The sequence below is a fragment of the Saitoella complicata genome (genome assembly GCF_001661265.1).
Source record: "Saitoella complicata NRRL Y-17804 unplaced genomic scaffold SAICOscaffold_24, whole genome shotgun sequence".
NCBI lineage: Eukaryota > Fungi > Ascomycota > Saitoellomycetes > Saitoellales > Saitoellaceae > Saitoella > Saitoella complicata.
Genome location: NW_017567015.1, coordinates 44048 through 70860, shown reverse-complemented (window position 1 = coordinate 70860; position 26813 = coordinate 44048). Strand labels below are relative to the sequence as shown.

General features: G+C 53.6%; 18 protein-coding genes across 18 annotated transcripts; 6 read left to right on the top strand and 12 right to left on the bottom strand.

Moving 5' to 3' along the window:
- Positions 1 to 1174: 1174 nt before the first annotated feature.
- On the bottom strand, positions 1175 to 2054 carry SAICODRAFT_166709 (uncharacterized protein). Its single transcript, XM_019165685.1, has one exon. It carries the CDS (start codon positions 1824 to 1826, stop codon positions 1365 to 1367), a length of 462 nt encoding a protein of 153 aa, XP_019021777.1. The 5' UTR covers positions 1827 to 2054; the 3' UTR covers positions 1175 to 1364.
- Positions 2055 to 2748: 694 nt separating this feature from the next.
- On the bottom strand, positions 2749 to 3466 carry SAICODRAFT_31724 (uncharacterized protein). Its single transcript, XM_019167994.1, has one exon. It carries the CDS (start codon positions 3443 to 3445, stop codon positions 2816 to 2818), a length of 630 nt encoding a protein of 209 aa, XP_019021776.1. The 5' UTR covers positions 3446 to 3466; the 3' UTR covers positions 2749 to 2815.
- Positions 3467 to 4753: 1287 nt separating this feature from the next.
- SAICODRAFT_31723 (uncharacterized protein) lies at positions 4754 to 5299 on the bottom strand. The gene has a single exon (XM_019167993.1). The coding sequence runs from the start codon at positions 5240 to 5242 to the stop codon at positions 4799 to 4801; it is 444 nt and encodes a 147-aa protein (XP_019021775.1). The 5' UTR covers positions 5243 to 5299; the 3' UTR covers positions 4754 to 4798.
- Positions 5300 to 8086: 2787 nt separating this feature from the next.
- SAICODRAFT_61049 (PSP1-domain-containing protein) lies at positions 8087 to 8836 on the top strand (the record flags this gene model as incomplete). Its single annotated transcript, XM_019169821.1, has 1 exon — positions 8087 to 8836. A coding segment is annotated over one exon (750 nt), but the record flags the coding sequence as incomplete, so codon positions are not given.
- Positions 8837 to 10078: 1242 nt separating this feature from the next.
- Positions 10079 to 11113, bottom strand: SAICODRAFT_31721 (uncharacterized protein). The gene has a single exon (XM_019167992.1). It carries the CDS (start codon positions 10862 to 10864, stop codon positions 10172 to 10174), a length of 693 nt encoding a protein of 230 aa, XP_019021773.1. The 5' UTR covers positions 10865 to 11113; the 3' UTR covers positions 10079 to 10171.
- A 235-nt stretch (positions 11114 to 11348) lies between these two features.
- SAICODRAFT_73168 (NUC189-domain-containing protein) lies at positions 11349 to 13543 on the bottom strand. The gene has a single exon (XM_019170830.1). It carries the CDS (start codon positions 13516 to 13518, stop codon positions 11401 to 11403), a length of 2118 nt encoding a protein of 705 aa, XP_019021772.1. The 5' UTR covers positions 13519 to 13543; the 3' UTR covers positions 11349 to 11400.
- A 388-nt stretch (positions 13544 to 13931) lies between these two features.
- Positions 13932 to 14498, bottom strand: SAICODRAFT_9623 (uncharacterized protein; the record flags this gene model as incomplete). The annotated part of the gene is made up of 3 exons (XM_019172038.1): positions 13932 to 14245; positions 14297 to 14395; positions 14450 to 14498. 3 exons carry the CDS (start codon positions 14496 to 14498, stop codon positions 13932 to 13934), a joined length of 462 nt encoding a protein of 153 aa, XP_019021771.1.
- Positions 14499 to 14625: 127 nt separating this feature from the next.
- On the top strand, positions 14626 to 15771 carry SAICODRAFT_84425 (WD40 repeat-like protein). The gene has a single exon (XM_019171361.1). It carries the CDS (start codon positions 14675 to 14677, stop codon positions 15707 to 15709), a length of 1035 nt encoding a protein of 344 aa, XP_019021770.1. The 5' UTR covers positions 14626 to 14674; the 3' UTR covers positions 15710 to 15771.
- Positions 15772 to 15890: 119 nt separating this feature from the next.
- Positions 15891 to 16530, top strand: SAICODRAFT_166614 (uncharacterized protein). The gene is made up of 3 exons (XM_019165683.1): positions 15891 to 15955; positions 16016 to 16246; positions 16412 to 16530. Exons 1-2 carry the CDS (start codon positions 15946 to 15948, stop codon positions 16222 to 16224), a joined length of 219 nt encoding a protein of 72 aa, XP_019021769.1. The 5' UTR covers positions 15891 to 15945; the 3' UTR covers positions 16225 to 16246; positions 16412 to 16530.
- Positions 16531 to 16667: 137 nt separating this feature from the next.
- On the bottom strand, positions 16668 to 17451 carry SAICODRAFT_31720 (HIRA-interacting protein 5; the record flags this gene model as incomplete). The annotated part of the gene is made up of 1 exon (XM_019167991.1): positions 16668 to 17451. The coding sequence occupies exon 1, from the start codon at positions 17415 to 17417 to the stop codon at positions 16671 to 16673; it is 747 nt and encodes a 248-aa protein (XP_019021768.1). The 5' UTR covers positions 17418 to 17451.
- A 282-nt stretch (positions 17452 to 17733) lies between these two features.
- On the bottom strand, positions 17734 to 18760 carry SAICODRAFT_21324 (3-keto-steroid reductase; the record flags this gene model as incomplete). The annotated part of the gene is made up of 2 exons (XM_019166410.1): positions 18695 to 18760; positions 17734 to 18643 (listed from the first exon to the last, which is right to left on the bottom strand). Exons 1-2 carry the CDS (start codon positions 18724 to 18726, stop codon positions 17734 to 17736), a joined length of 942 nt encoding a protein of 313 aa, XP_019021767.1. The 5' UTR covers positions 18727 to 18760.
- A 264-nt stretch (positions 18761 to 19024) lies between these two features.
- SAICODRAFT_36923 (uncharacterized protein) lies at positions 19025 to 20083 on the top strand (the record flags this gene model as incomplete). Its single annotated transcript, XM_019168535.1, has 2 exons — positions 19025 to 19183; positions 19238 to 20083. The coding sequence occupies 2 exons, from the start codon at positions 19025 to 19027 to the stop codon at positions 20081 to 20083; spliced, it is 1005 nt and encodes a 334-aa protein (XP_019021766.1).
- Positions 20084 to 20199: 116 nt separating this feature from the next.
- On the bottom strand, positions 20200 to 21970 carry SAICODRAFT_73162 (P-loop containing nucleoside triphosphate hydrolase protein; the record flags this gene model as incomplete). Its single annotated transcript, XM_019170829.1, has 1 exon — positions 20200 to 21970. The coding sequence occupies exon 1, from the start codon at positions 21931 to 21933 to the stop codon at positions 20200 to 20202; it is 1734 nt and encodes a 577-aa protein (XP_019021765.1). The 5' UTR covers positions 21934 to 21970.
- Positions 21971 to 22219: 249 nt separating this feature from the next.
- On the top strand, positions 22220 to 22681 carry SAICODRAFT_21321 (uncharacterized protein; the record flags this gene model as incomplete). Its single annotated transcript, XM_019166409.1, has 3 exons — positions 22220 to 22258; positions 22319 to 22425; positions 22572 to 22681. Exons 1-3 carry the CDS (start codon positions 22242 to 22244, stop codon positions 22679 to 22681), a joined length of 234 nt encoding a protein of 77 aa, XP_019021764.1. The 5' UTR covers positions 22220 to 22241.
- A 314-nt stretch (positions 22682 to 22995) lies between these two features.
- Positions 22996 to 23934, bottom strand: SAICODRAFT_27321 (uncharacterized protein; the record flags this gene model as incomplete). The annotated part of the gene is made up of 1 exon (XM_019167025.1): positions 22996 to 23934. One exon carries the CDS (start codon positions 23932 to 23934, stop codon positions 22996 to 22998), a length of 939 nt encoding a protein of 312 aa, XP_019021763.1.
- A 159-nt stretch (positions 23935 to 24093) lies between these two features.
- Positions 24094 to 24678, top strand: SAICODRAFT_84414 (DNA-directed RNA polymerases III 12.5 kDa polypeptide). The gene is made up of 2 exons (XM_019171360.1): positions 24094 to 24259; positions 24377 to 24678. Exons 1-2 carry the CDS (start codon positions 24149 to 24151, stop codon positions 24596 to 24598), a joined length of 333 nt encoding a protein of 110 aa, XP_019021762.1. The 5' UTR covers positions 24094 to 24148; the 3' UTR covers positions 24599 to 24678.
- A 175-nt stretch (positions 24679 to 24853) lies between these two features.
- On the bottom strand, positions 24854 to 25654 carry SAICODRAFT_31714 (uncharacterized protein). The gene is made up of 2 exons (XM_019167990.1): positions 25335 to 25654; positions 24854 to 25180 (listed from the first exon to the last, which is right to left on the bottom strand). The coding sequence occupies exons 1-2, from the start codon at positions 25563 to 25565 to the stop codon at positions 24896 to 24898; spliced, it is 516 nt and encodes a 171-aa protein (XP_019021761.1). The 5' UTR covers positions 25566 to 25654; the 3' UTR covers positions 24854 to 24895.
- Positions 25655 to 25799: 145 nt separating this feature from the next.
- SAICODRAFT_31713 (uncharacterized protein) lies at positions 25800 to 26699 on the bottom strand (the record flags this gene model as incomplete). The annotated part of the gene is made up of 1 exon (XM_019167989.1): positions 25800 to 26699. A coding segment is annotated over one exon (415 nt), but the record flags the coding sequence as incomplete, so codon positions are not given.
- Positions 26700 to 26813: the final 114 nt, after the last annotated feature.

The window sequence follows — 26813 nt, the reverse complement described above, 5'->3', positions numbered from 1 at the left end:
CCATAGAATGTCCCTCATCAACAACGATCCGCTTCCAATGAACACCCATCAACGGACTCGTCTTAACGAGTTTCTTGGGACAGTGACAATCGATAATCCGTGTCGCGCCGATATAGGAACATCGACACGCACGCGGAACCCCAGCGAACTCAAACCCCCCGTTATCTTCTTCCATCGAAAACCGGCCTTGTGAGATAAGGACTAAATCATACCCCAACAATTCCGAGACAGGTGGGATGAGGTGTCCTGGACGAAAGAGGGTGAGGACGCGGAGTGTGCCGCCTTCGGTGTGTTTATTAACTTCTTGCCGCCATTGACCGATGAGGGTGTCGGGGACTACCACCAACGTAGCAGCACTCAACCGAACTTGTTCTGGTCGAAGTTGTCGGCTTACACGACGTGTTCGGCCCGTGGGGTTATCGGAGGGGTAAACCTCGTACCACCCCGGATTCGCGTCTAATGCGTCTAGACAGCCTTGTGGTAATTCGTCCGCGACGTAGGGTATCCCATCCCACGTAACCTTCCTCGCGGCATACTCCATCAACCTCAACAATCTCTTCGGTCCCGAAGACGACAGGGGACGGAGTGCGGTATCTGGGAGTCGTGCGGATTGGTGTTTTGTCGCGATGACGAGGGCGAGACATATCAACGTCTTCCCTGTTCCCATTTCTTCGGATAGTACGCCGCCGCGGGGGTTCGATACTAACACGGGCTTTTTGTAGATTTTCGTGTCGGAGGGGTCGAGGTAGTATGTCTTCCCGTCCGGCGATTTTAGTTGTCGTAACCGTGGATCGAGGGTCGTACGGGGTAATAGCTCGAGTTGTAACATTTTATGGAGTGATCGGCGTTGGTAGTTGTATAGCTTCGACTTCAACCCCGGCATTGACTCTGAATCCACACTTGGATCTAGGACAGACCGGAGCAATTCCCTCGTCGTCCATGGTGTGGTAGGGTGTATCGTCGTATCGCCCGTTGTAGGTGATGGTAGTTCGTTATACAGGGTACTCAGGCTCACATCGTCCGCGGCGCCCAGAAGAGGGTGGTATGGCGCATCCACCCTCCCTTCCCCTTGATCGGACATCCAGCAACTGTCAATGCGGCGGTGAAGGGGCTGTCTATCTTCGTTACTAGGCGGAAGCTGAATATTTGAGGTTGCATGGGTGTGCAGCCGCTTGAAATGCCGAGTTAGGACCGTTGTGGTGAGCCTATTTCGTAATAGGCTTAGCCCAGGCATCATGCATATATTTAAGGGCATACGAGGCTCGGCCTCTTAGTTGTACTTTACCAATACTACTGTTCTGGCTCTTACCTGTTCTAGCCTACTCACCCTCAGCTTTGGCGGTCTCGGTGAGGCATAGTCTGGTCTAATTTGCTAAGAATCCTTGCTTGTTGGCAGGCCTGAACATGGTAGAATCGCAAGTTTCGACATAATATCCAGCGGTAGCGAATCGGCTCCCTTCCCGAGGACAGTAGACCTTCAGGTGATTCATCTGGAATCTTCCTCGTAGTGTTCCCTTAGCGGTTCCGATCTCATGTAGCCAACAGGACCTCCCATGATGAGCTACCTTTACAACATGGAGTGGTCCCGTCCATCGAGGTTCCAGCTTCCGACCGCGCTGTTTATCGAGATCTGTTCGACGACGAAGGACCAGATCCCCTACTTGAGGAGGCCTAGACCTTCTCTTCAACAACTCCAGTTCTTCCCGGCGCACTTGGTAAGCAATTAGCTCCTCCAATGAATGCTGGCACAGTTCGTCCATTTGAGCCAGTCGGACCGAATAATTCCATAAAGCAGCTGGCGTATCCTTCTCAGGGTGTCCAATCATGATCACAGCAGCTTCCCTGGTGGTTCGGTACGGAAATACCGGTCGGGCAGCATTGTAGCCATATATAATTTGGGCGGGGGAGTATTCATGAACCCGGATTCCTCTTGTGTTGATTGCCCAAATCACCTCAGGTAAATGCTCTTCCCAGTCGTCTTGAGTAACACAGTTACGCACAAGGCCTCGTTCAATGAGCTGGTTGACCCTTTCGACTAATCCCACGCTAGCAGCATGAGACACAGGAGCGGTAAACTGAACGATTCCGTGCTTCAAACAGTAGCTCGGAGTGACCCACCAGTGTCACCACTTCAGAAGACGGGACCGGGACTGCCTTCGCAAGGACAAAATCGGCTGGAATAATCCACCATGACGAGTAGGTACTGATTCCCGGACTTTCAGCTGGCAGGAGCTATTCGGCCGACGAAATCCAACCCGCACATATCAAACGGCTGAAGTTGAATGATTGGTTTGAGGCTGACACTGGGGCGTAAGGGACCCACCCGCCGACAAGAATCACAGGTTCTGCCATACTCTTGCACATCATTCACTCTCGACGGCCACCAGGCCCTTCCCACAATGTTTCGTAAGGTCTGTAGATCTTCTGACGAATGGGAGGAGGTCTCGCCTTCGGTTCCAATACCACATGGTACTTCAGGAGGTCGGTTTCCTTGGTGGTTCGAATGTTTCGGGCCCAGGCATCCTGGTAGGTGTACAATAATCGCTTCGTCCTCTCAACCCTCTCAGGGGTGTTGACCTCTGTACCCAGTTCGAACGCCATTTTGTCACACCAGGCATCGACCTCATCCATAGGAGCATCCGTAAGTTCCATTACCACCGGCATTCTCTTCACTGGGTAGTGCTCGAACCCAATTCGATGACTCAACTGCCCGCTGACCTTGTTCCTTTCCAACATGATCCCCGTTTCCACCCCCAACACCCCATACGCCTCCTTTCCCTTCTTTCTCTTACTCACCTCCCTCCTTACCTCCTTTTCAATGGATGCCCAGGTTGTTCAGCGGTCCGGGACTTGCAACCGCTCGACAAAAATTCTGGGTGACCCTCTTGACAGGACCCCCTGACTGACTGCCTACTTCAACTGCCATAGAGGACACTTCATCCGAGTCCCCATTCCCTTCCCTAGGTCTCACCTCAATCACGAAACAATCCTCGTCTTCCGAGCCTTCCTCAGACAAGTCATAGTCAGAGTATAAGTCCTCACCGGTGTCCTCATCCTCCTCCGAAGCTTCCTCATCCTCCTCATCCTCATACTCATCTTCTCTCTCCCCTGGACGAAGCCTTTCAATCTTAACCCACCTCTGAGGGTTACCTGACTCAGGCTTTAGGCCCGCCCGCTGCTTCGCTGGAACATCCAGATTCCACCTGATACTCGGGATTTGCGAAGGTACCTTCCCACCAATTGGAGACAACACATGCTCGACATCATTATCGCCCTTAATGATGTAGAAATTGTCCTCAAATGAAGCCCACGCCCGACATTGAATCAACCACACCCTACCCAACAGGGCCGAGAATGAGACCTCATCTGAATCGATACGCCAGAACCGAACCTTGGTCTTCACTTTCGCCACCGTAATCCAGGCAGCATCGGTGTACCCGGGCATGGTTTTATGCCTTCCGTCGGCTACCCGGGTCGTCATACTGCTGTCAGGAACGAAAACCAATCCCAACCGCTGGATTTCGCATCTGTGGATCAAGCTCACCATTGAACCAGCGTCCACAACCACATTCAACTGAAACTTGTCAATCTTAGCTGGCGCCATGAAGCTTTTCTGCTTCTCTTCAGGGTTACGGGTGTTGATGAATTCGGTCACCCCAATTGAGTAGGAGTCAGCATACATGCCATCCGCATTGACCTTCTTCTTCCTGGGAACCCTAGGACGGCTCGTTTTGAGTGCATCAAGTACAACGGCTTTCCCACGATTGCAGTCATTGATGTATTGCAACCATGAGATGACTGGTCCGCGGCTTGGATCGCGCATTTGAGCAAGGACATCGAATACCGGTTCCCCAGCTAACCCTTTGATGGGATAACGAACAGGCAATGGCTTCTTCTTTCCCTTGTTCGCCGTCGTCGTCCTGTGTGGTTCTGTGGTACCTGACGGTTCCTGCATACCCTCGTCATCATTGACAATGTCCTCGATGTTGACACGTTTACGGCCATTGACAGCAAATATATCGTGAGTTCGGACTCCTTCGATCAAGTAGCTGTTCCGTAATAACTGCACCTGTTCGCGCACCTCCTCAGGAGTCGCCTTTCCCGTCTGCCGGTCCTCTCCACAAGCAATGAGCTCATCCTCATCCATACCTTTACCAACCTCTTCAATGAAGTTGGCATCGTGAGACTTTCTAGTCGGTTCTCCATGAGCATCGAACCCACCCGCCTTAGCTGTATTGACAGCCTAAGAGACCAACCATTCCGAGAAACGCTGCGATTGCTGGCTTACGACCACAGGTCTGGTTGCCTAGACGTTTGTGCGCACCTTCCTCTTCGTATCCCTTGTCAATTCTGTAAATTGTAGCTACTGGCTTCTTTGCCAGGTCAGCTAGTTGGTGCGGGTCTTTCCCATCCTTCCAATGGAGGATAGTATTGCGTCGCCCTGCATTGGTAGTGACTTCACCGAGCATTTTGAGGTCTTTCTGGGCTTCCTATACCTTACAATGGTTTGTTGGTTGGTATTTTAGTGGTCGCGATTCCTTGGAGTTTAGGGAGCCTGGCGCATGCAAGAAAATCTCACGCTGCTGTATGGACGTTTGAGAAACCACCCCTTATGACTTTGAGGACAACGAACGTCGACATTAGAATAAAGACAACCTACACCTACATAAGAACTTCCAGTAAACTCAAACCCAATTGCAGTTGCAACCTCATCCAAAACAAACATAAAAAAGAACGACCGTGAAATGCTCAAACCAAAAACCAAAACCAGAACTACCAATATGCCATCCCGAGTGCTTCAAAACTCATCCTCCTCCCTCAATACATCCAACTCATCACTCTCTCTCCTCCCTAACCCCATCCCACTCCTCGGTCTTTCGAGTCCAGACATGCCCAACCCAGCACCGACACCACCCGTATACGCATCGACATAACCCACAGCCGACCCGGGATTGGAGCGTACGTCACCCGGAGACAACTGCGGCTCCGGACTATAATCCATCATACCCCTACTCCCACCCTCCTCTCTCATCCAACTCCAACTCGTCTTACTAGCGCTACCCACCGCCATTCCCGCACCTCCACCATTCTCATCCGTAGGCGTCGAATCGTATGACCCAGGGTTCGAGTATGACGAACGCTGCGCCTGGAGAATCTCATGCTCCGTCCCTGACCATCCGACGATATCACACCATGAGCGCCAGAGATCTGGGTGATCGGGTTTGAGCACCTCACGCGTCATTTTGATAATCTCACAATCACTCATCCCCCTCCTCTCACCTCCTCCCGGCGTACACACCGGCGACCTCTCACTCTCAATCCACAAGCTTCGCAGTTCTTTGTATTTATCTTCTCCGATACGATTTCTCATCGATGTAAAAAAGCCAAGGTTATTCTCATGCCGCATCAAATTGCACATCTCGCCCCTACGGTCGACCATGGGTAACAAGACATGTGGGGCCAACGGCGTCATCGGTACTTCCGCCCCCGCGCCCTTGCCTTCTTCACGACCAGGCCGGATTGCGAGGATTGGGGAAGACGATAACCCGAAGGACGAGGAGAACGAACCAGAGTGTGCGAATTTCGGGGTTAGAGGTGTTTGTGTTGAGATTGATGTCGAAGGCGTCGTGGTCGCGGAGGTTGAGAGGGGAGGGGAGGAGCGGCGGCGGAGGGAGAGGGGGGTTGGGATTGACATTGGTTGTGCATGGTTTTTCATACCGGCGGAAGTGTAGTGCTGAGTTGAGATTGGTTGCATACTGCTGCCACCTGGGCGATAAATGCTGGACGCGTACTTTTCACATGGACAGGCGCGCTGGAGATCTAGAGTGTTCCCCCCCCACCTTGGGCCTGCTGCCGTGCCACACCCCACGCAGAGGTGACGGATGAGGCGCATGCACGCTGCTCGGACCGGGAAGGTTCTAGGGGGAAGGTGCATGCGGGGGCGACCAGCAGGAAGAAGACGATACAGCAGTCACAGGGTCCAAAAGTCCAATAACCTTAATGAGGCATCTGCACATGGCCCGCTGTCTCTTACCCCGAGAACCAATCATCCCTCATCGATGGCCAGAAGCTCATGTAGCCCCCGTGACACTCCGCCCCGAGGACCCTTTCCATTTCCCCCCCTCAACTGAACCTTCGCTGGGACCGTCCGCGGCATAATTCCCCAGGCTCCTTCCTGGCTTGCATCTCAGGTTCGCCCACTGCCCGCGCCCGCGCGCACACCAGCACAAAGTCAAGTGGGCGTAGCCAGACAGGGAGTAGCGCAGACCCACCCGAACCCCAGACCCCAGACTCTCTCCTCAAACCCCGCTTCCAAGCAGCTGGACAAGAGGTCAAACGACCAAACCAAGACGATATATAAGAGCCTTGGATTGCCGAGGTAACTGGGATAGACGGTATACAAGTACATCAACAGCATTTGACAATTGAGTTTTGTGATTGATGAGATAGGTATGTTGCGGGTGAGGGTCGTGGAAGAGAGGGTGCAGTGAGCTAATTGTTGTGTACAGTGATGTCTAGAGACGTACAATCACAGCTTCGATCGCAGGCACAGGTAGAATCAGCAAGTTTGAGTTCGGGTGTGGGATCTCCTCAACCACAATCTCCGGCTCCGCACAGCTTCTTCTCTCTCAACGGACAGCATACACCCCCGACCACCTCTTCTTTTCTCCACCACCAACAATCTCCACGTCGCTACACTATGTCCGCCACAGCCACCACCAACCAAGACCACAATTGGCCCCGCACCTTCCTCCTCGATAATGGTCGCGCGAGTCCGAGTGGGAGTGGCAGCAGCGAAAGTATCTCCGCGCGAAGCACGAACACGAATCCCTCTCGTCGATCGACACTCGAGCACGAGAATGAGGAGGGTAGTGGTGCTGATACGGGTACGTCGACGATGTCGATGGCAGCGGACGAGATGACCCCGAAGGCTTCGACAATCGGTGTTCCTGGCTCGGGTTCCACCTTCGGGATGGGAATGGGGAGTGTTAGACCGAATCCCCTTGCGGGTGAGTTCGTGCCTACGTGGAATGCTGGCGCCGTTGGTACCGGGACGAGTACGCAGGCTACCACCCCCGGCAGTATCTCCCACATCTCTACTGCCAGCTCCGTACGCGGTGGAGTCGGTGCCCTTCTCAGTCCGCGCAATCCCGTGCAGAATCCTTTTGATGCGATTATTATTGATACGGCGAATAAGTCTTCGGCTAGTGCGGCGCTTCCGAGCGTGAGGAGGCTCGCGGAGGGTGCGCAGCGGCGGTCATTGTCGTTTAGTTTGGGGGAGTATGAGAGGGAGAGGGAGCGAGAGAGGGAGAGGGAGAACGCGCTCTTGTCGCCTTCGTACGATTTCGCTCCAGGTTCTGGTGCCGGTTCGGGATCGACTTCGCGTGCTTCGGCGTCGATTAGGCATTCCTTTTTGCCGTCCCCCGAGGAGGATGAACATGAACACCACCACAACGAGCACGATTTTGATCTTGAGGAGGAGTTTGAGAAGTTGAGGGTGGGACATGGCCGTCGTACGCAGAGTTCCAGTACCGCAATCCGCCCTGGCGTTGGGTTTGGATTGGGTGCGTGGGATCCGACACAGGCTGCTGCCGCTGTCGTTAGTTCTGACGATGATGGTGACGAGGATATCTTGCCCGCAGCTGCTGTGCAGAGGCAGTTGGCGCTTGGATCGAGGCCGCGTGCGTTGACGACGGGGGAGGGGACGACGTTTGGGCCTCCGGGTGGTGGTGGTGGTGTTGGAGGTTTCGGGCGGTTTGCGGGGTTGAGCCCGGAGAGGGAGAGGTTGGAGAGGTTGAGGAGGGAGAGGATGGCTGGAGCTGGTGCTGGTTCCGGTGTTGGCGGAGGAGCTAATATGGGGATGAGTATGGTTGAGACGATGAGGGAGCGTGAGCACCCGCCTACTCCGCGTCGTTACTCCACCGGCACCTTCTCTGGCTGGGGCGAGGATCATGAGCCCTATGGTCAGGATGATGCTGGGGATGCGTATATGCGTGAGGTTGATGACGGCGGACATGGGCGTCAGGGACTAGGTCATGCTGAGACGGTGTTTGAGCGTGAGTTGATAAGGAGGCAGGCACAGGGAATGCATGCCCCCGCTACCGCCGCGACTGTCAGCTCTGATCCGGCGTTGTATGCTGCCTTGGTTGCCGATGTCGATCGCTATTTCTCGAGTGATGACCACCGCACACGGGCACGAGACGTCCTCGCCAAACAAGCCGCCGCGAACGGGTTAGGCGTGGGACCTAAACCACCCAGCCCGACCGTCACGCACGGTCCCCTCCATATCGTCGAGTTCAAAGCTTGCCGGACGGATGTGTTTTATGTTGCGGAGGGTAGTGGTCTCCGTGTTCAGCGTGGTGACTTGGTCATTGTCGAGGCTGATCGTGGGAGGGATTTGGGGAAGGTTGTTAGAGCTGATGTCGGGTTGGCGCAGGTTAGGGCTTTGAAAGCTCAGCAGCAAAGGGAGCAGGCTGCGGCGCTTGCTGGGGCAGGTGTTGTTGGACAGCAGGGCATGGGAATGGGGATGGGTGATGAGGTCAATGTCCAGCCGAAGCAGATTTATCGCTTGGCGCAACCGGCTGAGGTCGCCATGTTGCTTGCCAAATCCCAGGATGAGGCTCAAGCTATGTTGGTGTGTCAGTCTAAAGTACGTCAGCGCAAGTTGCCCATGGAGATCTTGGATGCGGAGTACCAATGGGACCGCCGCAAGCTTACCTTCTACTTCGCTACCAACTCCATCTACCGCGTTGACTTTAGGGAATTGGTGAGGGATTTGTTCAAGGTTTACAAGACCAGGATTTGGATGTGTGCGGTTAACCCGTATGCTGTTGAGAATCCGAATGTTGCGTTGGGTGCTCCTGGGGCTGTTGGGCAGAAGCCGCATAGTCCGACGATGTCTGCATTTAGGGAGTTGGAGTATGAGAATGCTCAGATGAGCCATTATGCTACCACCGCCGGTGCTGGTCATGGAAGGCCGTTGAGTGGAGACTACAGTGGTGCTGGCTCGTACGCTGCCCAGAATGCAGCTGCCGCGTATGGGAGGGGAATGCAGTCCCAGGAGGGATATCAGGGCTTGCAAGGTCCTATCTACGTCAGGCAGACGACTCAGCAGCAGACTGAGTACGATATGCCTGCGCAGCAGTATGGTGGAGGCGGATACAATGGTACTGCTGGTCACGCTAGGGGCATGTCTTCTGGCAGTGTAGACATGGGATACGAGGCTGTGAACCGTCGTTTTACCCCCAGCAATGGGTTCTACGGGAACAGTGGTCAGGGTCAGTATACCGCCGGCGTCGGTGGCGGTTCCAGTGCAGCCTCCGCCAATTACGGGGGGGCGTTCGGCGGAGAAAGCATGTGGTGATTTGTAAACACTGCACGAGGCGAAAGAGAGATCGTTTGTTATGATACCGATGATCGAGCGATACCAAGGAGATTTTTTGGAAAATGATAAACAGGTTCTTAGCGTTAGATGGGAGTGGGTCGTTCGTTGTTCGCTTGAGATTGAGATTGAGATTGAGAGAAGAAGTTGGATTAGCATACTACACTCGTTTGGATTTGATACTGTTGGGTTCACCTTTTGGTTTGATTTTGAAGGTGGAGTGTACGATACCGTAGGAGGATGTGCAACGTTTCTGTTTTGTGATTTCGTCTGTTTTATTTGTCCAAGAGTGTGTTTTAGGGATTCCTTTAGAATTATATACTTATACAACGGGTTCTATTTTGTCTACCAAGTCGATGTTTACCGTATGTTTACGGTCAACGCATACGCGTGGGAACCTCTTCTTTCGCCAAAGCAGCCAAGGCTTTCCGACCGCCAATGATCTGGAATTTGGTGTCGAGGTAACCTATGCTGATAAAGGATAAGGAGAGTCGGAAAAGACGGCAGCTTAAGTCTTCCCAAAAGACTCCAATGACATCAAGACCGTCAATATAGCAACATCGACGACTACTGGTTGGAACCTGTCGACATGGCAATGTTGAATTAATGCAAGCCACCAATCACGACGGGTCTGCAACTGGCCAGGATCACCAAAGGCGTACTGGATGTGGTAGCATCGTATTTAACAATATGTTATAGAAAAGCAAGATCCCGAACTCCAAGCCCTTGACGTCCCTATCATCACCCCTCCATCTTCACGGTCTTCACAATTCAAGCCTCACTAACTCCTTACACGGCTGCGTGTCTCCCATAATTGTTGCTATATGCATCCTGCCCGCCATATCCTCCCCGATGCGGCGCCTCACCGTACGCCTCAGGAGCCCCATACGCCGCATACGCCGCATTATAACTGTTGTTCCTCGAGTTATACGACGGCGGCTGCCCGGGACTCGTCGCTCGAACAGTACTCATCTCATAATACCCCTTGTTCTGTCCATACCCATTGTCCGCCGCATGCGCATGCGCATTCGGATTCGTATCGACTTTATTGTATCCACTCCAGCTTGCTGGCATGCTTGGTAGGTAGTCTGCGCGTGGAGATTGTACGGGTGCGGGTTGAGTGTATACGTTGATAGGCTGCGGCTGCGTATACGGCGTTCCAAAACTTTGAGTCCGGCTTCGACCACGCGGACTCCCACGTCCGGTACAACACGACTGACAACAACAACAGCAACACGCGATCAAACCCCGGATACAACAAATCAACGAGATGAGGACGGAGATACCGATGACGATGATAATGATGGCCGGAATTCTGCACCAATTCTCGTGGACGCAGTGGTCGGGGGAAGACCAGGCGTATTTGATTTTGTCGAGGGTGGAGGACAGTGCGGAGGCTGTTGCTTGGGCGGCGGATATGGCGGAGGTTGCTTCAGCGAGGTCGGTAGCGGCCGTTGCGAGATCTGTCGTCGGAGTGGCCATCTTGTAGTCTTAACTTTCCTCTCGAAGGTGTCTCCTGGATGCTTATCGGTGACTTGTAGCTGGGGGTGTAGTACGAAGGAACGTAGTTGATCCTGTCAATCTGGTTCGTTTGTAGTTTGAAGAGAATGAGGGGCTGTATGCGTCCTCTTAAAGGTCACACCGTACACGCTTCGTTGCCGTCCGGGCCGTTTCTCTTGGAGCACACGGGTTGGATTTGTTTGGACTTGGTACGGGCAGCGTTGCCAAGACGTGTACTGCGCGCATGGGTTCGAGGCGAGCCGAAGCACCCTGCACCTAAATATAGTAACCGAGATGAGGCCACTTGGGAAAGCCCAAATAATATCTACCGAGATTGTCAATCTTTTACGGCTGTCCTATGGCCTACAGTCAGGAGGGCAGGGTGCAGAATATGAGGTTTCCCACGCACGCACCAGAGAAGCAGAACATGTCAATGCGAGAATGTGTATTATCCAATGCAATCCTGGTATGCCAAGTTTCCCTTTTCTTCAACCCGTGTACGAACTTCCCATTTTCGCCTACTCTTCGTCCTCCTCATCGCTAAAGTCTTCCTCATCTTCCTCGTCGTCAGATGCTTCCTCTGCCTCATCGTCAATAAGGTCATCTCCCTCCTCATCCGACTCGTACTCCTCTCCGCTGACGTCCTCATCGCCCTCCTCCTCATCCTCGCTCTCACCGATTCCAACATGAGAAACATCCTCATCCATCAAATCCTCCTCCTCTCCCTCAACGTACTCGACATCACTCTCCTCCTCACTCTCATCACCCGCAGCAGCCTTCATGTTACCCGGCAAAGGTCCAGGAGTGTTTCTCAACTCGATCTGAGCAGAGACGACATCCAACCTTCCCTGCAACGCCAACAACCTCGGCAAGGCAGCCGCACGTGCCGACAGCGTTCCGTGAAGCGAGGACAAAGTCTGTACCAAGTTTGGCAGAGAAGCGAGATGTCCGCCGTGAGCGACCACGGTCCACCTAACCCACACACCGAGCTGACCAGCACGCGCCGGGCGACGGCCCATCCTCTCTGCAATCTTTTCCAACAAGGTAACCGCCAACGCCGGGTCGAGACGCCTGATAGTCTCCGACACGATATGCGAATCCTCGTGGTTCAAACAACTCTCCAACAACTGCGAATCATTCGTCTTCAACGCCTGGGACAAGACAGTCGTCAACGAAGACGCAGGGACCGCAGGCACGACGGCATCTGACCTAGATGATCTGCTCTTCTTGATGATGACGTTACCGGTGAGGGAAGGCAAGCCATCGACCACCACGTTATCCTCCTTTCTTCTACGCGTAGCCTTCTTCGCCGCAGCGAGTGCCGCCTTGGTGCTCTGACTAACCTCCAGAGCCTGCAACCGGTCCGCCAAAGTCGGCTCACCATCCTCGACATCGCTAGCATTCTCCTCCTCATCCTCGACATCATCCATACCAACATCGCCCTGATCGTGTCCACCGACAACAACAGCCTGCGCCTCATCGTAGCTAACTCCATTCTCCTTAACACCATTCGCCTGAGCCTTTGCTTGTGCTCTGACCAACTCGATTCCCTCACCAGACGCCAACGCAGACCCATACGGAACCGACTCGAAAACGACGCGAGTGCCCTCGACCCACGACACGACGATCTCCTCGCCCTTGAACACGATATCGACGATATCGACAGCGGTCTTGGCGTCATCCGGACGTACCACCCTAATCTTCACATTCGAGTTTCTGGTCAATCCGGCGGACTTTCGTCGTTTACCGGCAGCGGGAGCAGCAGGCGTGAAGGGCGCGGCAAACAACTCGACGACACCATCCGTAGTCAACGCAGCGAGGACATCCTCACCGCTGACAGCAACCTTGCGCACATCAGCCTCAGCAACCATGGATGCCTTGGTTTGGGTAGGGGTGTCAGATGTGGGAGCGAAGAGGTTAACGAAACGGTCAGTCTCGGCGGCGGAGACGAAGTGTGTGGAGTTTGCTGACCAGATGAGGGTGTGTACTGGGGTGGTGTGGGCGGAGAAGGTGTGTGCGGTAGCGTTATCGGCGATGAGGTGGATATTATGGGAAGCGGCGAGGATCGATCCAGCGGCGGCGGGAGCGACTGTGTTGAGTGCGGTAGACGAAGCGTCGGGGGTAATAGTGTTGACACTCTTTCCGCTCTCCAAATCCCACTCCACAACCTTTCCGTCCGCACCAACCGACCATCCCCGTCTTCCATCCTCCGCGAACGCAAATCCAGTGACATCACCCACATGCGCTCCGCTCAACGTCTTTTGCACGCTCGCGTTCGATGGGGAGTATAACACAACCTCGCCGTTACTTTGTCCAATGGCGAGCCAGGCCTTCTCTCCACCCTCAGCCGCAAGGGACGTTTTTCTCTTCTTCGTAGACTTTGTAGAATCGGAACGGTCGAGACCCCATGCCAAACACTTACAAGTCACGGATTTAGGCAGAACGTACTCATTCCTCAACACAGACGAATTGGTATCGACAATCCTGACATGGTGAGCATCCAATGCAAGCACGGCCGAGGCGAAAAGCGGGTGTGTCACCGAAAACGCCGTAACGAGGACGGAGGAAAGTCGGGTATTCGACACGTCGGTCTTTGAGGTGTCGCGAGGCGCTCTTCCTGTTGATTTACGTGCCATTTTGGGGGTGGATCGAAGGGGAGGGGCTTCGAGGTGCTTATCGGCTCTCACACTTTTTTGGCTCACGAATGAAATCTGCGCCTGGACAGGGGCGAAGAAAGGCACGTGCACAGGATCTGAAGGGGAGGTATGGTGAATTCAAGGATTATTGTTCTTGATAGATATCAAATATTCGTCCTCGAGCGCAACGTCTTTGCGTCGTTCTTTGGGTATCTTTGCTTCATGGGAGACACCTCCTTGTCCCCACGGTTCGTCGGGAATAATCTCGTCATTGACGGCCCTCCTTCTTCTCACTCGCAGACGTATTTGTTTCATACGCGCTTTGAGACCCGGTCTGCCTCGTGTCTTAACGGTCCTCTTCTCGGGCATACCGGTATTTCTTCCTTCCAACCCTCACGCACACATCCTCCACATCACGCCCCCGGCGGCCTCGCCGGCCCAACTTCCCTCTCCACCCCCTCCATAGGATCAATCCCACCCCCATTAACAGCCTGCACAGCCCTAATATCCTCCTCGTCAACCGCATGCTCCTTCAACCACCCCTCCTGCTCCCACAGCGCCTTCGTACTCCCCAACCCCTCATTCGGATTTGTGTCTCTATTCGCCTTCGCTTGTGTTACTCGTAGTGTTTTGGAGAATAGTTCGCTGTCGTTCATGTTGTCGATTGCTTCGGCTGCGTCGAGGGGGGATTCGTATTCGATGTAGGCGAAGCCGCGGTGGGGTTGGTCTGTATCTTCATTGTCAGAGATGTCATACAAACACCCGAAAGTGAAGTTACCTGATTGTTCGTCTCGGGGAAGTGTTACTTCGACGATATCGCCGAATGGAATGAACGCGGCATGTAGCAGCTCTCGTGTCACCGCTTTATCGAGGCCCGCTGTAACATCCGTTCTGTCAGCATTCAACAGCGCAGTTGCAAGGAGTGACGTACAAACATGGAGAGTTGCTTTTGTCCGTTGATCTGCTGCTACTGCTGACATCTTTGTGGATCTCGAAAGTGTAATTATAAGGTAGAGCTTCGAGTTTCGTACAACGCTGCACGTGCCCGCGCTCACCGCCGCCGACGCTACATATCGCCAAACCTAAATTACACCTCCCCATCCCATCCCCACCTCCTCCTTCGACCTGATCCTGATCTCTTCTCCATTAACTTACAATGTCTTCACCAAAGTTTTTCAAGCTCGAACATACCTTCCAAGGGCACACAGCACGAGCCTGGCACGTTACCCCACACCCGACCCTTCCCCTTCTCTCCTCTTGCTCCTCGGATCTTACGACACGGATCTGGAATACCACGACGGGTCGATGCATCGCCACACTCCGTGATCAACACAAACGTTCTGTGCGGTGTTCAGCGTTCAAGCCTCCTCGGACGAACAACGGTGACGAACGGGTTGTCCTCGCAACCGCTTCCTTCGACGGCACGATCGGGATCTGGGAATACGTGAACAATCTTGAGGATAACCAAGACGGCGAATGGGACTGTATTGCAACCCTTGAAGGCCACGAAAACGAAGTCAAATCTGTTGTGTGGTCAGCAGACTCGACCTTTCTCGCAACCTGTTCCCGTGACAAATCCGTCTGGATCTGGGAATCTGAAGATGACGACGAATTTCAATGTCTGAGTGTGTTGCAGGAGCATAGTCAGGATGTCAAATGTGTTGCGTTTTCGCCGAGGGAGAGTTTGTTGGCAAGTGCGAGTTATGATGATATGGTTATTTTGTATCGGGATTCGCCAAGTGATGATGATTGGACGCCAGTTGCGGTGTTGAAGGGGCATGGGGGGACGGTTTGGGGTGTTGCGTTTGCCCCAGATGGGAGGGTGTTGGCGTCGTCATCGGATGATTGTACGGTTCGGTTATGGCAGAAGAAGGAGAAGGAGGAGTCGAAGATCATCCGTACGGATGAAGATTGGGAAGAGATTGGACAACTTCCTCAAGTCCACACTCGTTCGATTTACTCTGTTGCGTTCTCTCCTAGTGGACGGATAGCTACAGGTGGCGGGGATGGAATTGTTGTTGTGTATAGGAGGAAGGAGGGAGATGCTGAGGCTTGGGAGGTGGAGTATGTTCAGACAGAGGCACATGGTGTTCAGGAGGTGAATTGCGTTACGTGGCAAGTACAGCGCGACAAGGAGGTCCTGTGGACGGCTGGTGATGATGGAGAGCTGAGGGGATGGACCATGCCGTGAAGACGTGGAAAGAAACGCTCTGGTCATTGTGCGAAGGGATCAGTCAGGTAGGTAGCATACACATCTCTGCGAGATCAACGGCGCTTTAGAGAATACACTGGAGTCAGGTGAGTCCTGGTTGCTCCTCCCACCGTATTGTAACGCACATCACGTGCCTCCCCTGCAGTCCCCCCCAAACCCGCATCTCAGCACACCTCATACTCTACCACCCAAAATCCACACCCAACCCACTCAAAATGGCCGGAGGTTCGTTCCTCCCCCTCTACCTCCCTTCTTGGTTGAGCCCTACTGACCCTACGTCCACAGGACTGCTTAAAGACCCAGCAATCGAGCACCATGCTCTGATGCGCCACTCCGCCGACACCAGATTCAAGTTTACGTCCAAGATGGCGCGTCAGGCGATTATGATGGCTGTTGTTATTCCGGTTGGGATTTATTACATTGCTCAGTGGGCTGAGGTGAGAGCAGAGTGGGGGGCATTGCGTTGTGGAGCGTGGAGTCTGAGTCCTTGGTGAGGTGAGGTGGAACGTGGATGAGGTTGGTTTCAAGTGGAACTTGGATGGAGGCCGGGTTGGCGGCAATGGATTTGCGTTGAACGGGATGTGACGAGATTTGGTAGACAGATCAGGACTGGGGACTCACGACTCCACGGACAACTCGGTGTTGGTTCGCAAGGACAACTGCTAACTATGGGTTTTACAGGACAAGCACTTCAAATATACAGGAGTTGGCAAGAGCGAAACCATCACCAAGTCCAGCAGGTGGGAGAAATAGAGGGGAGGGTGCGGATAATGTACGAATACAATGCGCGATGAAAACATTTCACTATTGTTCGAAGACCATTGGACTTTTGATCCCGAGCTCCGTGCGCCCCGGCAATCACTCGTTCATGATATCATAGATTGGTTATGCTCCTTCATATCGTACACCTAACTCAGGCTCGCTACGCTCGCTCCCTCGCTTAACGCCCTCCAGCAGCCCTCAACCTCGCCTCCAACTTCTCAAACTCCTTCAACGCAACCTCCTCCTCCTGATCCAAAACCTGCTGTACCCCCTCCACACTCGGGACATAATGCATCAACATACTCTCAATCCCATTCCTCAACGTCAACGTGCTCGAATCACACGTACTACACGCACCCTTGAGCTTCAAATACACCCACCCATCCCTAAACTCCCTAAACTCCACATCACCACCGTCTTCTTGGATCGTGGGGCGGATACGGGTATCGAGGAGTTCCTTTATCATCGCGACGTCTTCGGAGTCGGTGTCGAGGGGTGCTGTATCACTCGCCGCCGCCGGTGTCGATTCGGCGTCTGAGACGAGTGGGAGACCTGCTGTGATGTGTTCCATGATGAGGGAGAATATCTCGGGTTTGACGTGCGGCCATTGTGCGTCGGTGCTTTTTGTCACTGTGATGAAGTCGGGGCCGAAGAAGACTGCTTTTACGCCGTCGACTGTGAAGAGTTTTCGGGCGAGGGGGGAGGACATTGCGTCACGCCCCGACTTGAATTCCAGTGATTGGGAGGAGGGGTTGGGGAGGACTGGGCGACCTGGGATGAATTTGAGAGCATCGACATTGGGGGTTTGCTCCGTCTGGATCCAGAGCCCAGTTGCGGCGGAGGAGTTGTAGCGGACCGGCTGCCTCAGCAAAGGGCGAGCGGCGAAGATTGAGCGGGAGAGATGTGCGAGGGGTCTTGCTGGCATGGTTTCTGTGATGGGATGGGATTGTGTTTTGCGTCGATCCCGGTTGGAGGCGACTTTGGATTATTGAGGCCGACGACCTGCGTTGGCGCACGTGATCCGTTGTAACGTAGGCCCGCGCGCCGTGGAAGCCGAATCGAGCAGCCGTAGGAACTTGCAACAGGGAGCGGATGAGTAAGTCGTGCTCACTTTCTAGGGAAAGAAAATATCTTTAGTTCTCATCTTCCTTCTGAAGCTTCTCCTTCCACTCCCTGTATAGGTCGTCCATGGCTTTGTGAACCCGTCTTCCTTCCTGCTCGTCACACTCCTCCACCTCCTGTCACACAATCCTCTCATTTCCCCACCTATCTGTCCCACTTCCAAACTTCTTGCTCATGTCATCATCGATCACCGCGCAATACAGAGACGAGAGAGCACCTTTGTGCGCTGTACACGTATGCCATACCGAACCCAGCAAACGAGCAAGGTAGAAACAGGCAAACATACCCCAGAAGAACGGCTTGATGAGGTGATCTGCCATGATGTTGGTACCGCAGATACCTGGGTGAGTAAGGTATTGTCTGACTTTGTATGACTTGAAGATGGATTTGTATGATGCAATGTGGAGAACATCAGTGATACGTTTCGAGCCCTCGTAGGAGTGGGTGTTGGTCAGGAGTTGGAGGGTGTCAGAGGGCGTGGAGGTACTTGCATCAGCGACGTCCGAGAGGGTTTTGGTGGGGTCAGGGTAGGAGAACGCCCAAGGGAATGCCTCAAGAGATGAGGTCCAGATGACTTTACCACCATCCTTCATAACTGGGAGTAGCTCCTTCATCAAGTAAAAATGTCCAAATACGTTACACTGGAATACCCATCCCAGTCCATCACCCGACTTGCGACCTATTCTTTGCAACTTGTAGGTTGGTGCGGTGAGTGCAGCGATGAACACATTCCAGAAATCCAATGCCAGTTGTTTCCAATCAAGGCCGATGAAGTCTCCTGCACCGGCATTGAGGTATAGATAGTCGATCCTTCCAAACCTCTCTTTTAACTCCTTTGCAGTGTCATGAACACTGCGCATGGACGCAAGGTCAAGCAGTGCATAATCGAGTTTGAGGGTCTTTGCGGGATATTTGTGTTGAAGTCGGCGCAGAGTATCTTTGGCTTTGGTGGTGGATCGGCATGTCACGACAATTGTGATTCCTTCAACAGCCGTGATCAGTCGGCATGCAACTGCAAATCCAAGGCCGCTGTCAACTGCTTGTCACTATTTGCTACCAAAAGCCCGTCGTACGACTGACCTATTCGCTCCAGTAATCACTGCAACCGGCATCCTTTTGCTTATATGGAGCGGGCGAAACAGGCGGTTGGGAGTCTTTGGTGGTGTCGGTTGCGTTGAACAGCCGTAAAGCAGCGGATAAGGAAATACGCAGAATGTGATGTCCTCGACGAGTCGTAAGGAGATTCCTTGAGTACACGAAACTTATCGACGTCTACGTTACCGGCTGACCCGCGTCCTGCGTTGCACGTGATGTCGTAGACCGCAGTTGAGCGCGTCGCGTAATTTACGTTCCCCTCCAAGCACCTCCAAATCTCAAAACTACGTGAGAGGTGTAGAACAATTGAACAAGATGAGCACCGATCCAGCGCAGACAAACCAAAATGCGAACCCGCCCTCCACAATTCCTGATCCGACGGATGCAGCCTCAGCGGGTCACGGCGTTGTACACTCAAGACCGGAATCGCATCAGGGCTCTGGGACACCGATGACGGGTACCCCGTCTGCACCAGTAGGGTTTATCCATGTCCTCATATATGGGATCATTACTGATGACATGAGCTAGGGATATCCGCCGCAATACGGTCAATACACACATCAACATCCTCAGCAGCACCCGCAACATCCACAACACCCCCAAGCCCCTCAGCACCCACAATACGCCCAATACCCACCTCAAGCCTATGCCCAACATCCTCAACATCCTCCCACACACCCCTACCCATACGCTCAGCATACCCAGCATCCCTACCCACCCCAACAGCACCCCTCACAACTCCCCCCGCAAGCCCCTCCAGGTCCTGCAGGCCAACAATACTCCCCCGCCGAACTGCAATACCTCCAACGCCAACAAGCGCAACAGCTCCAACAACAACAGGCTGCGCAACAATACTACGTCCAACAACAAGCCGTACAGCAACAACAGGCGGCTGAGGCACAGAGGGTTAGGGAACAGCAGCAGAAAGAGGCGCGGGAGAGGTATGAGATGGAGCAGAGACAGCAGGCACAGGCGCAGGTTGCGGAGGAGAGGGAGAGGGAGAGGAGGGCGAGTGAGGATGGGCAAGGATCTGTTGGTGGTGGTGATGCAGCTGGGGTTGCAGTGAAGGCGGAGGGTACACCTCAAGCGGCTCCTCCTCCTCAGCGTCCAGAAGAGGCCTCAGCGCCAGTACAAACACAAGTACCAGCATCAGCAGCACCACAAATACAAATCCCACCTGCAGCAGCTCCGGCGGCTCCAGCTGTGGGTGCAGGCCGCCAACTACCCGGAGCCCCCACACGCGTCTGGCTCAATGAACTCGTTACGCCTGCATTACTGAATGGAATGCGGATGCTAGCGAAGGAGAAGCCTGGGGATCCCTTGAGGGTATTGGGGGAGTATCTAATCAGGGAGAGTAAGAAGGGGAGGAGATGAGGAGGTGAGAGGTCGGATATGAAAAACTTGGGTCAAGACCTATCGGAGAGGAGAACGTGAATTTTAGGGGTATCACCAGGTATACGCTATCATCTACCAGCTAGCTACGGAAAGGCCTAAATTCCATCCCTATACATCTTCAACATCCCCTCCTTAGATCCACCCAACAAACTCTTCCTGATCCCCACACCCAATCCCTTACCATCCTTGACCTCCGGTACGCTGACTCTCAAAATACACTTGTTGCCCTTTCCTTTCGTTCCTTCGAACGAGAGCCAGCCTAGTCCGGCAAGGACGAGATCAAGCGCGTAGGCGTTCGGACTGTAGAGATCTGTCAAATCGATAGGTCTGCCAAGAGGTTGTAGAGGTTCGTCGTAGATGATGGGGGTGATTTCGCGACGTTCTTCACCTTCCTCCTCGGGTCTTCTGGCGTATTCCATGATCTTATCCACCTTCTCTGATCTACCGATGTGCCATGGTAAATTCGTAAAGATACCCACACGGACTCGATCCGTACCCTCGCCCTCGGGGTAGTCGATACGGATGAGTCCACCCAGGAGGAGACTCTGGCCGGGTCTGAGCCATTCTGGTTCAGTTGTCGCGATGGCTTTCTTGGGCATAATGTCTCGTAGCACATCAGGGTCGACGTGCTGCATCAACCCACCCCCAGGCCATGCGAAACCTGGGGTATCATTGATAACGGCTTGGTGTTTCATTCCATAGGGTTGAATGGGAAGTCTTACGGTTCCCAGCGTCGTTCCAGGGAGATGCGATTCCGTTACCGGGTCCTTAACCGGAACGGAGATAACTCGGCGTCGAGCGAGGGAGTTGAGTAAACTGGATTTCCCGACGTTGGCGACACCGACGCAAAACACCTCTTTTGTTGCTGTTCCAGCACGTTTTGTGATACTGTCGGCAAGGAGGTCAACACCCCAGCCCTTATGTGAAGATATGATTCGAACATCTGCTGTTTGTTGGCCTGTGATTTTCTTGATGCGGTTTTGAAGTTCGAGTCGGAGTAGGGCGCATTCTTCGTCGTTCTTGGCGATAAGGTCTGCTCTGGTGATCACGTAGACCATCTTTGCGTTTGGTACGTACTTTGGTAGGTCTTTGAGTAGGGATAACGGGAAATCAGCGACGTCCATGATGTGTAGGACAATAGGTGAAGGGTGGGTATTTCGAATCGTGCGAATGACATCGTGCCACTCCGTGAACTCCGGGGTGTTCAGCTCGGCTACCGGCTCAGCCCACCTCTTATTCTTGGTAACCTCAGTCGGTGGGCCTGCGGGTGCCGAAGAGTGATGTTTCAGGTTATGACATCGTAGACAGATGACCTCTTTCGGCCCCGTCGCTTTCCCCTCCTTCGGTATTCTCGTCCCAAAAACCTCTTCCCACCCCGGCGGAACCCGCTTCTTGATCAAAGGCCACTTTTTAGACATCTCAGTGGTCTCGTAATCCGCCAAGGCCGCGTCGAAGATATCCTGTTCGAGTTGCCTTTTGGGGTTGATGGCCAGTTTGATCTCATCTGGAATGATATTCGACATTTTGCGGGGGTTTTCGGGGGAGTATTTGACTCCGCAGCCAGGACAGTGGTTTTTGGGGACTTTTTGGACGGGGGTTGGGGGGGGAGGGATGAAGTCAGGTTCGGCGACGGGTTCGGTGGGTAGTTCTGGAAATGCTAGGTCTGGATCTTCCAGAGGGTTTCTAGGTCCCAGCTTGCGTCCCTCGAAAACGATTTCGTCAGACAGAAGAGCAGGAGTCGCATGGTACAGTCGCACAGTGCGACCCTGACTTCCTAGAGCTGCACGGACTCTATTTGAGAGTTGTGACAATCTGATTGAGCGTCTCATCCTGTGTTGTTCGTGGTGTATCGGCTTCGAAGGCGCTGAAGACGTTCGCGTAAAGTTCCAAGGTTGTTGCTAAATTTAGAAATTTCGATATTCCGCGACAGAACGATGTCACGTAGACTTCTTGCTAAACCAAAATACAGAGTCATGTTATACTAATATCAAAACTAATTCCAAAGGAGAAATTAGCGTGACAAGAGAGATCAGCCAGCAATTGTCGGTTTCCACTCCCCACACGCCCGGCACCTGACTTCACCTGCACGGCATCGCATCAAGAACCTCGACAATCCAATAACTCACAAAATTCCACAATGACTCTCCAGGGATCGTACGTCTTCAGTCAACCTTCAAGTCTAGTTGCTCAGTGCTAATTGCTCGGATGCGATAGTACCGAGAACCACCGTGCCCACAAGGTCACCCACCGCTTGGCTCAGCTCCGTAACACCCCCCCGGAGTTGTGGCCCATTTTCGGTGTTTTGATGGTTGGATTGGGTGGTATGTCTCTCCTTCCCCCCCAAAATGTTTACCACTGTTTCTTACCTATGCCCCGATTGCCGGCGTTTGGGCTTTGGGCAAGGCGGACATGCGGATTGGATCAGTAGTGGACCATGATGAGACCAAATGCTGATTGTGTCAAATAGCCGCCGTCTACACCATTGCCAACAAGCTCAGGACCGACCCCCATCTGCGTCTTTACCCCTCCAGATACTCTGGAAACAAGAGCAGGAACTCTGAGGACCACAAGCATTAAATTAGTCGATTGGTTTCAGCTGTTGATGTTGGTGTTAGAATGATGATGATGGAAAGTGTAGGAAGTGTAGGAAGCTGGGTACTAATTGAACAATCATAATTATTTCTTTCGCACCATATGAGGTTACGTCAGCTGTGAGGACATTTGGTGAGGAAATCTGGAAAGCGTTCGGTGCTTGCGATGACAATTCCGTATCGTCACTGCGACTATCCCATCTAACCGTGTCAAATTCTGTTCGAAAGCAAAACGCCCGTAGCCTTGATAACAGCCCCACACTTCCTACTGAATGCTCGCAAATCAAACTCCCGTGTACTTCAAGCCTTAGCCTTCCCTTTCCCCTTCGCATCCTTCTTCCACTTCTTCGCCGCTGGTTCCTCCTCTTCCTCTTCATCCTCCTCCTCGCTATCGTCTTCGTCTTCGTCTTCGTCATCCCACCCCGCGAACGCAATGGGCTTCTTCTGCACTGCCTTCGGCGCTGGAACAGGCCGTGTCACTTTCGCACTCGAACTGCCCTCACCCACATCATCCTGTTCGTCTTCTTCTCCCGGGCTAGTTGAATCTCGCTCCGAGGAGTTTTGTTTCGCCAACTTGGCTTCCCGTAGCGCTTCCTTCACCGAGCTCCTGACCCTCTCAACCAACCCCTCCCTCTCCTCCTCCCACTTCCCCACCTCCATCCTCCTCCCAGCCCCTACTGCCCCCTGCTCCTCCTCCCTCTCCACAGTCCTAATCTTTCCCTCCAGCCTCTCCCGCCTCCTCTTCTTCTCCTCCCTCTCCCTTTTCGGTCGCTCGCGTTCATACCGTGCGAGTTCCTCGGCTTCCTGAATGGAACGGAGACGACGACCGGAGAGGTCGCGGCAGGCGGAGTTATTGGTGGGTTGGGAAGACATTCGACCGCCTGCTGCACGGAGTTGGGAGCCGAAGCCGCCTTTACCGCCGGGGAGGTGGGGTGTGAGGCGGAGGCGGAGGTAGTCTGTTCCGTTCGTATTCTCATTCACCTCCGCGTCGAGACCGTCCGCGCTGGATTTCCAATCGACCAAGTCCCCTAGGTTCAACCCATCATCCATAGGTAATGGTCGCCCACTCGCGAAAGACAACATACACCGTCCAATGTCGATATCGCCTACGCTTTCAATGACGTTCTCGAGGACCAACTCCGGCAGATCCGTGACAAGCTCATCGCGAGGAAGTGGGCGCACGATAGTAGAACGAGAAACGCTCGTCTCGACAAGGAGGTTGATGATATTCATGGGCATATAGAAATCGAAGACCTCGGTTGGTAGAGTATACCGTACGTACGAGCGTCGAGTTGCAGAAGCCCTGCATGTTCACGTACGCCCAAATTAAGCTTCGGGCCAGAAACTACCGGAAACACTCCTTCTCCTCGACGTGATTTCTATCACCGTCTCTACTTCTTCAAACGCGTCTCTTCACCTTTACCTTCTCCAGCTTCGTTACGTTCGAACAAAGATGCAGTTTTGCCCACACTGCGGAAACCACCTCACCGTCTCCGGCGGAAACACCGGCGGAGGAAACAAGATGGAGTGCAAAACATGTCCGTATCAATACCCCATCACAATGGTATGTCGCACCCTCTCTCTCTCGCTCCTCCCTCATGCCGACCCTTGAGGACCCCCGAGAGAATCAAGGAGAACCCTCGCTGCCATTCGAACTGCCTCACTGACATGCGGCCTCTAGAAACTAACATCCCGAACCCTCCTCAAGCGCAAAGAACTCGACGACGTAATGGGCGGCGGCTGGGACAATGTCGACAAAATCGCTCAAGCATGTATTAACGACACTTGTCCTGGACGAGAAGCGCATTACACACAGATTCAGATTCGGAGTGCGGATGAGCCGCCGACGACGTTTTATCGGTGTGTTGAGTGTGGTAGGCGGTGGAGTGATATGGGGAGGTGAGCGAGTGGAGGGATCTTATTGTGTGTTGGTGGGAGGAGATGGGGTAAAGTGGACGGGGGCGAGTATGAGGGTGATTTCTGGCATTACGGCGTTCTTGGACTTTGACTTCAACAAAATTATTACGAACTGATATTATAGCATTAACCGCTTCCATCCATACTGCCTCGGACCTGAACAAACCAACTCCTTCTCTAAGTCGCGTGTATCTCGGGCCGAGCCCAGACAACACCTTGTCCTCACCAAACCCCCCCCCCTGTATCTGATACCAGAGCCACTCCATTCTGAATCTCCTGAAGCTTACTTCCTCGTCGCCACAGCCTCGGGATACGCCGGCAACTCCGATCCTTGCGCTCCACCAGCCCTACTGGCCCACGGATTTCCCGTCTGAACTCCATAGCTCTGCGCACTACCACCCTGCTGCATCATGGGCGGTGCGCCAGGCGGAGGCGCGTATGCTCCAGCTGGCTGGGATGGGTATGAGTTGTTAGGAGAAGGAGCACCGGGCGGGGGACCGTAGGAGTGTCCGGTGCCGGGGATTGGAGCGGTTATGGGTTGTTGGCTGTAATGTTGCTGGGATTCGAACTATTGGCAATTTGTTAACATTCAATCCATCACGTTCTCATACATCGTCTAACTCGAGGCTCCAAGCTCTAGGGCGTAAGCACTGAGCCAAAGCCCAGCGCCCAATACGGCCCGCCCATCGCCCCGTCGTCCTCCGTTCCTTGGGTGCACTTACATAACTAGGCGGCACACTCCACCCAAATCCCGGCACAGGCGCCCGCCCCCTCCGCACCCTACGCCGACTCAAACCACTACTCGCAAAAAAGAACGCGAGTGCAGCGGCGACAATGAGACCGAGAAGGACCCATCGACCCCAGGAGTTCCAGCCGGAGCGGTTGTTGCAGGTGTAGTAGCCGTAGTAGGCAGAGTAGCAGGTTGCGCGTTTAACTAAGAGTGTTGGAGGCATTGGGTTTATGTTGTCCAGATGAATGCTGGCTGTTGATGATAGGGGGGAGCAATGGGGCGAGGATAGGGGAAGTATATCAAGGTTCTCGCCTAGCGGGGCGCAGTCATTAGAGCTGGGGGATTCCGTGGGCTGGGTGCATGGGTGTGGCGGGTACATGATGACGTACGATGGATGATGTAGCCGTTGGTATCGAATGAAATTTCAGTTCAATATTGCAATCAATAAAATCCAAGCTCTCGGTTTGCTAAATTGCAGCATTGGGGTTCCTGGTAGTCCGATCTGGCAGTGTCATGACTTCAAGCAATATGGCCCCATTTCGGAAGCGTATGGCCCTCCAATCTTTGAAAGGCCACTTGCAACTGCCAAGATGAAAGTGACAGGCTTCCTGAGCCATTGTGATTTCGCCCCGCGTATGCGTCTTTTGCACAAAGGCCCGGGTAGTGATACGATTCAAACACATATCGTACGGCGTAATGGTGGACTTTGAGGAGGCGCTTCCGAACACATAGTCCCCATAAAGTAAGTGGACATAATCTGCGACTCTTGGGGCTTTTCGGTGCACTTCTGTCACTCGCGGTCGCCGTGCCTGTCGTGACTGACGTCGAGCCATGTCGCTGGAGAGGCCGCCTGGATCCCACGGTGCATCAACACCCTCCAAGACACCGCCATGGCCATGCTCGTCACTGCCGGCATCAGTATGATTCTCCTTGCAGTAGCCCTCAGAAGCGGATCTCAATCCCCATTTCTTTCAACACCTCCCTAACCCTCCCCTCAACCTCCCCAATCCCCGCATGCCCCCCCGCCCCAGCCGCATATTTCTCTATCCCCGTCCCCTCAAAGTACTCCTTCCCAAATACCTCTACATCTTGTAACTTCTCCTCCGCCCAATCCAATAATTCCGTAATAGCATAGTTAGCCGGGTGTCGAATATGCAAGGAGTGGAGGACGCCAAGGAGACGTCCTGCGCGAAGACCGAGAGGGGAGGCAGTGGAGTAGCCGGCGTCGAAGCCGGGTTGGGCGGAGGAGGTGCGGCCGTGGTGGATGCCGTCTTTGTAGCCTTGGTTTGAGTGGAGCTCTTTCAGGGCTGCCCAGTCCTTGGCCGTCGGGTGTGCTTCCTGCTCCCTTGTCTCCATGACCTCATCGCCATCGGAGGCCCATATGTCGTCGTTATTGTGTTCGTTCTCCATGTTGGTGGGATTTTAATATTTGTTGGGCGAGTGTAACGTCGACAATTCACGTTTCCCCTCC